Source organism: Mirounga leonina, unplaced genomic scaffold (genome assembly GCF_011800145.1).
Source record: "Mirounga leonina isolate KUSES-001 unplaced genomic scaffold, KU_Mleo_1.0 Mir_91, whole genome shotgun sequence".
NCBI lineage: Eukaryota > Metazoa > Chordata > Mammalia > Carnivora > Phocidae > Mirounga > Mirounga leonina.
The window spans coordinates 39,616,308-39,623,546 of NW_023270839.1; the positions used below are offsets into that span (position 1 = coordinate 39,616,308).

Below are 7,239 nucleotides of genomic sequence, written 5' to 3' on the forward strand. Positions count from 1 at the left end.
CCCACAATTAAATGGTCAATTAATCTTCAATAAAGCAGGAATGAATACACAATGGGAAAAAGACATTCTCAACAAATGGTATTGGGAAAACTGGACAGCAACACGTGAGAGAATGAAACTGGGCCACTTTCTTTCACCATATACAAAAATAAATTCAAAATGGATTAAAGACCTAAATGTGAGACCCGAAACCATAAAAATCCTTGAAGAGAGCACAAGCAATAATTTCTCTGACATCAGCCATAGCAACATTCTCTAGATATGTCTCCTGAGGCAAGGGAAATAAAAATGAACAGATACAAATCAAGACCCAAAAAATAAATAATCCAATTTAAAAAGGGGCAGAAGACATGAACAGAAATTTCTCCAAAGACATCCAGATGGCCAACAGACACATGAAAAAATGCTAAATATAAGTCATCATCAGGGAAATCAAATCAAAACTATAAGAGATCACCTCACACCTGTCAAAATGGCAAAATCAAGAAACAAGTGTTAAAAGGAAACCTCTTACACTGTTGGTGAGAATACAAACTGGTACAGGCACTGTGGAAAACAATATGCAGTTTCCTCAAAAAATTAAAAATAGAACTACTCTATGATCCAGTACCCACTACTACTGGGTATTTACCCAAAAAATACAAAGATACTAATTCAAAGGGATATATGCACCCCTATGTTTATTGGAGCATTATTTACAATAACCATACTATGGAAGCAGCCCGTGTCCAACGATAGATGAATGGATAAAGAGGCTGACCTGAGCCGAAGGCTCATGCTTAAAAGACTAAGCCACCCAGATACCCCCTTAACAGCTTTTTAAACAACTACCATGATCTCAAAGTAGTGAAAAGTATAAACAGTGCCTTGAGATATGAACAACTGTAATGTGATAAGAAAATATTTGTGATTTTGATTGGTGACAAATTCATAGATACTGCTAATACTACTGTGGGTTGTTGCCTCCATTCAAAATTGAAGGAAATGCTACATTTCAGTTAGTAATTAGTGAAAATAAAATTAACAGAACTTCTCGGGCACCTGGGTGGCTCAGTTGTTAAGCATCTGCCTTCAGCTCAGGTCATGATCCCAGGGTCCTGGGATTGAGCCCCACATCGGGCTCCCTGCTCAGCAGGAAGTCTGCTTCTCCCTCTCCCTCTGTCTGTCTCCCCAGCTTGTGCTCTCTCTCTCTCTCTCTGAAATAAATAAAAACCTTAAAATATAACTATAAACATGTTTCCAAAGAGGCTATTGGTTGGGGTGCCTGGGTGGCTCAGTCGGTTAAGTGTCTGCCTTTGGCTCAGGTCATGATCCCAGGGTCCTGGGATCAAGCCCCACATCAGGCTCCCTGCTCTGCGGGAAGCCTGCTTCTCCCTCTCCCACTCCCCCTGCTTGTGTTCCCTCTCTCGCTGTGTCTCTGTCAAATAAATAAAATCTTAAAAAAAAATTAACAGAACTTCTGAATTCTATCCCTTTGGACACACTGGAGGCCTATGAAACTCAGGTAAAGAACCCATAGAAAAGTCAAAAAGGGAAGTATTTCTGTAAAGTATATTTCGAAAGAATAGTTGGCAGCAACAAGAGAAGATGGTTAAAAGCTAAACCATTTACAAAACTTTTGTCATACAAATAAAGCGTTCTGAGTTTTAGAGCAGCTGTTTTTAAAAAGAAATACTAGAATAAGGTACACTGACTATAGGTCTATTAAGAACTAGGAGAGGAAAAAAGAACTAGGAGAGTAATTTATTCAACTGTTAAATATTTGACTTCCTATATTCAACCTTAAACTAAGCATTCTCTAAAAAACAAATGATTCAGCTTAAAAGATAAACTGATCTTTATAAATTTTAGAAAGAGAATGAAAAATTTTAAATTATTATCTTTTTGTACTGACAATGTTTAACTGTATAATAACTAATGAAATGGCAAATCAAGTTAAATACTTGCTTAAGGGGCACCTGGGTGGCTCAGTCATTAAGCATCTGCCTTCAGCTCAGGTCATGATCCCAGGGTCCTGGGATTGAGCCCCACATCAGGCTTCCTGGTCAGCGGGAAGCCTGTTTCTCCCTCTGCCTCTCCCTCCCCCTCTGCTTGTGTTCCCTCTCTCGCTGTGTCTCTGTCAAATAAATAAATAAAATCTTTAAAATAAATAAAATAAATGCTTGCTTAACCACTTGGCCTCTAACCACTAATAAAAACTGAAAAAAAAAATTCAACAAAAATAATGCCAGCAACTTAGTAGATGCTTATTGCTTTTACTAGTTTCAAAATTTCATTTCATGCCCAAGTTATTATTTCCTGAATTCTGAATAATTTTTAAAAATATATATACATTTTTAAAGATTTGAGAAAGAGAATGCACACGCACTGGGCAGAGGGAGAGAGAATCTCAAGCAGACTCCCCACTGAGTGGGGAGCCCAACTTGGGTCTTGATTTCACTATGCCAAGAAAATGAACTGAGCCAAAACCAAGAGTCAGATGCTCAACCAACTGAGTCACCGAGGCGCCCCTGAATACTTCTGAATAAAGAAAAATAACATCATCACTCCTATAATAGCTTTCCTCAAGTTTAAAAATGTTTGATGGGTTTTCACTAAGGCTAGTCTGCTGGTCTGAAATGGAATATGCCAAGAAAATAGAAATGTTTATTAAGAAATAGTTTGCAGGGGTGCCTAGGTGGCTCATTCGGTTAAGTGGCTGCCTTCGGCTCTGGTCTTGATCTCAGGGTCCAGGGGATGGAGCCCTGCTAGGTAGTGCTCCCTGCTCAGCGGGGAGTCTGCTGCTCCCTTTCCCTCTGCCCTTCCCCCTTGCTTGTGCAGGCTCTCCCTCCCTCTCTCTCTCAAGTAAATAAAATCTTAAAAAAAAAAAAAAGTTTGCAATTTCAGAAATAAAGATGCTCTATCATTTATTCACTTTGCCTTATTTAATTTGTATTGTATTTAACTAACAAAAGAGAGAGACTTAAAATCTAGCTAAAAACTGTTAAGGTAGGCACATTACGCAACTAGCATGAAAATTATGGACGCCAACATGTTTGAGCATCTTACTTAACACCCTCATGAAGTGACACCCTTTCACTGGACATGGACAGAAAGTAGCCAAAGATCAAGGGAGTTACATGTGACTCCACAATTCTCACAACCAAATTCAGACCAAGTACTGTCATTCAGAATTTTGTAAATGGAATCAAGCATTCCTAAAATGTACATATTTAGCGCATTAAAAATATATAAATATCTATACATATGTACAAAAAGTATATAGAGATTGAAAAGTATCAGCAATTTGGGTAGAAAAAATATTTAGTTTCTACTTTACTACAGGTTTCATATTCAAAGAGAACAGTAGGAAAAACACATTAAATTGGAGATACACATAGCCCACCAGGAAAACAGATCCAGTATCTAGCATGACAATTTACCAAATAATTTTTCAAAATACCATTTAAAAATTTTAAAAGTCTAACATAACAAATGGAAATAGAGAACAGCACTACACTTCAAGAGAGCTCTGAAATCTCTACTTTTACGTCATTGTATAATTTCATGGTGTAAGACTATTTTGATTAAATTTTTTGTTTACCTATATTATATTGCTAAAATTCTTAACTCTATGTTTATAAGAATAAAAAATGAGCTAAAGTTCAATTCTGATTTTTCTTTCTCTTTTGCCTCTCTTCCTCTTTTCAAGAATCCTAAATAAAAATAACCTTCCTGGAGTGTTTTAAGTCCTTAAAGAAAATATCTCTATATTGCAAGACTGGTTTATACTTTGAGTCTCTACTATGGACAATAAACATTTTATGTTAATGAAGCCTTGTGAAAGCCTTAAATCAATGTGAAAACCATTTGCTGTTTCACTGTCATATAAAAATATTAAATTCTACAATGATAGGAGGTAACGTCCCATATTTTAAGCTTAATTTACAGCAGAAACAATGGTTCAGTATTTCTGAAAACTTCTGACAAACTTATAATAATAGATGATCATTATCTAAAGCCATTAAATTGTGTTGCTTCATCTAACGATAACATTCCATTTTTAAATCAGTGGTCGTTCTGAAAATAAAAAAGAATTACCACACACCTCCTATGATTCAATTTTATGGCACAACTGACTGGAACAGATGAAGAACTTTGTCAAAGAATCCTTCCCTGCCCAAAGAGAACACACACACACACTTTACCAACTTCTACAAATGATACTGTTCCTTTTCTGCTTCAGTAGATTTTAAACCTGCAGATTGAGGACATGTTCACCACTCTCTCCAGCACCAAAACAGGGCCCAGTACATAGTAGATCCGCAAAAAAAGATGTCCATTAAATGAATTTAAATGTCCCGTTCAAGCGTTTTCAACTCAAATTCCTGGAATAAGGACATCTGCTTGTTCAGGTTTAACAATGTCTTGGAACTAAATTCACTCCTTTACTTTCCTGTATCACTTTACAGGTGCTTCTGCCCACATTACTTCATTTAATCTCTCTTTGTGAACTAAACTCGCAAAACACCTTTAGTAAATGGTAAGGGCATTTATAATTAACCTAAAATACAGGAAAAGGGGACTTTTTTATTTAACCAAGGATCGTAAGTTGACAAGCCAAAACAAAACGAATTTGTCTAAAAGTGATTGTAACAGGATCTAACTTGTAGTCTGATATTCATAGATTTGGGGAAGAGGAAAATGGTTTCTTTTCCGGAATCTCTTGGCTGGGATGACACCCTTTCAGGGCTCCTGATAAACAGAAAGTAAAGGTAAACAAGCGCCACCCTTAGGAAACCATCTCGGACCGTCAAGTTGGGAAAACTGGCCGACTGCTGAGACATTTAAGTACTTCAAAAACAATTTCTGCGGGAATTTCCCCAATCACCCCGGCCGCTTCCCTGCGGGCCGCGAGGTTTTCCCGGCGCCGGGACGACTGAGCCCTGCTTCTGTCCCGGCGTAAGCTGCCGCACAATGACAGTGACACGGTGGGTCTCGCGCGGCCTGCGTCCGGGACGGCCGGCTCGGCGCCCCGCGGCCCCGGGGGGCCCCCAACAGTGGCAGCCCCTCACCGAGCCCTTCCCGGAGCCCCCGACAGGCCGAAAGGGAACCCGGCCGGGCTCCGGAGAAGCCACCGGCGGGGCGGGTGGCAGTACCCGGCGGACCTCCGAGTAGGGGACACTTTTTTAACGAAAGGAGCATTTTATGCCTCTTTCAGGGTTTCTGCTAAGTGGCCACATTCCGGCCCCAAAGTCAAGAGGCCTGAATGCTCGCGGGCGGGGGAGCACAAGGGATTTACTTCAAATTTGAGAACCAGCTGCCCCAGAGGCTGGCAGAGCCCCATCCCACGAGGAAAGAGGGGTGCCAGGCAAAACGCGGCGCGTCCCCTCACTCCCTCAGGGTGGGGCAGGCCTCTTGCCCTCCCCGGGATCCCCACCGCCGGCGATACACTCCCGGGCTCCTGGCTCAGGTGAGGGACTACTTCGTTACCTCTCTGCGCGGAGGCGAGCGAAGAGGTGATGAGCCGCGCGGCCGCCGCGCCGCAACTACAAGCGCCGCAGCCGGACATCTCCGCTGGGCCTACGCCGGGGCTTTGCCCCCTGCTGCCCTCCGGGTCTCAGCGGTGCGACTCCTAATCGCAGGGCGCGCTAACTTGGCCCCGGACCCTCCCGCCGACCCTAGGCTCAGTGCAGAGTTCACCCGCCTGGCAGCCAGGCCTTCGCGCTCTTCGTACCCGACTGCCGTCTACTCAGTAGACACTTAACCCCCCTCCGTCCCTCCCCCACCTCCTCCTCCTCCTCCTCCTCTTCCCCCCCCCCAACCTCCCCTCCGCCTACCGGGCCCGGGGAGCGTGCGCGCGCCTGCGTCCTAGGCCTAGGGAGGGGGCGTGAGCACGCGCTGCGTGTACATACGTGATACACCGATGAGCGGCGAGGGGAAGGGGGGCGGTAACCTGGGCGCCAATGAGCACGCTACGGCAGGCGGCCACCCCCAATTGGGACAACTACAATTCCCGACATGCAATTCTTCCGGGTTAGTCCCTTTATCCTAGCATCGGAAAGTGTGCTACAGACGCTGAGAGATGCATGTCGGGAGCTGTAGTCCCAACCGGTCGCAGTCACTCCTGGCCTTTATCGGTTGGTACCGGGGAAGGTCAAAGTGAGACTGGTGGCTTAGTCAGCCCCAGGACTCTTCAGTATCCTTTGGCTGCTGCTAGATGCTTCAGATTGAATAAGTTCCTTCCTCTGGGGATTCCACATCTTATGTACCTTATCTTCTCCTTCTCTTTAGTATTTGGTATTTTTACCTAGTACCCGGAGCTACAGCTGTTGGGTGACAGCTCTCTTGTTCTTCCAAGCTAAGTAGTGATAACTCTTCCAGCTGTAGCTAGTCCTTGGGTGCTTTATGATTCTTTGTCGTTTCCCTTAAGGGTTTCACCTGACCACACCCTGGTAAATAGTTCTCTTACCCTTTTGGACGTCTGTCTGCCTGGCTGATTCCTCTCCAGACAGTTAAAGCAGGTCGACCAGCTGCACAAGTGGAGGATGGTGACAAATGAATCAGACTCTTTTCCCATCTTGGTTGGCACCAGACTATTTACTTTGTAAGATTTTGATCAACTCCAAAGCCCAGGGAAATTGCCAGGTGAGCTTGGATGCCTTTAGTTCTGAGCTTAGGTGAAGGGCAGGAGGTGGGGGGCAAAGAGAAGAGGGGCAAGCCAGAGTCTAGCCCAATCACACAAGTTATTTAGTCCTCATCAGTCTTGGGTCAGAGAAATGTGGCATGAGAAAGGGCATTGGCCTTGACCCAGGCCACAGGTGTTCTGTGTTTTTCTCTCTGATGGAACTGACTCCTGCTACTTCTTCAGCTTAAAGTGCAGAGAACAGAAGGGAGCCTAGGTATTCCTTAGCTGCCTCTATTAATAGAATTTTGAGAGAGGAGAGATTCTAAAGTTCCCTCACTCCAGTATTATCAAACTGTGTTCCTAGAATCCCTCAGAAACCATAGCTCTGTGATGGGAGTGAGGGGATTAAAAGGGTGGACCTCCCGTGTCTGCTCCTCCATGCCACTTCTCAGTCAGTCAGAGCGGCTGTGCTTTTATCTGTTTCATTTATTGGGGTTTTGTTGGAAAATAGAATTATTTTGCTTTAAAACAGTGTTCGAAAACCATTGATTCTAGTATAAAGCTCTTTTAGTAGTGAGCTAACCAAATCACATGGACCCTAATACCCAATTTAAATTCCTTTCATCCCACCT

At 43.3% G+C, this 7,239-nt stretch overlaps 1 protein-coding gene across 1 annotated transcript in view; it reads right to left on the reverse strand.

The window, feature by feature from the left end:
* The window catches only part of CLPX (caseinolytic mitochondrial matrix peptidase chaperone subunit X), a 44,550-nt gene extending 38,788 nt beyond the window's left edge, over window positions 1-5,762 (reverse strand). The window contains exon 1 of the mRNA XM_034994844.1: window positions 5,473-5,762. Coding sequence (XP_034850735.1) covers window positions 5,473-5,551 — 79 coding nt within the window. The 5' untranslated portion in view covers window positions 5,552-5,762. The remainder of the gene's footprint in view (window positions 1-5,472) is intronic.
* Between the last annotated feature and the right edge of the window lie 1,477 nt (window positions 5,763-7,239).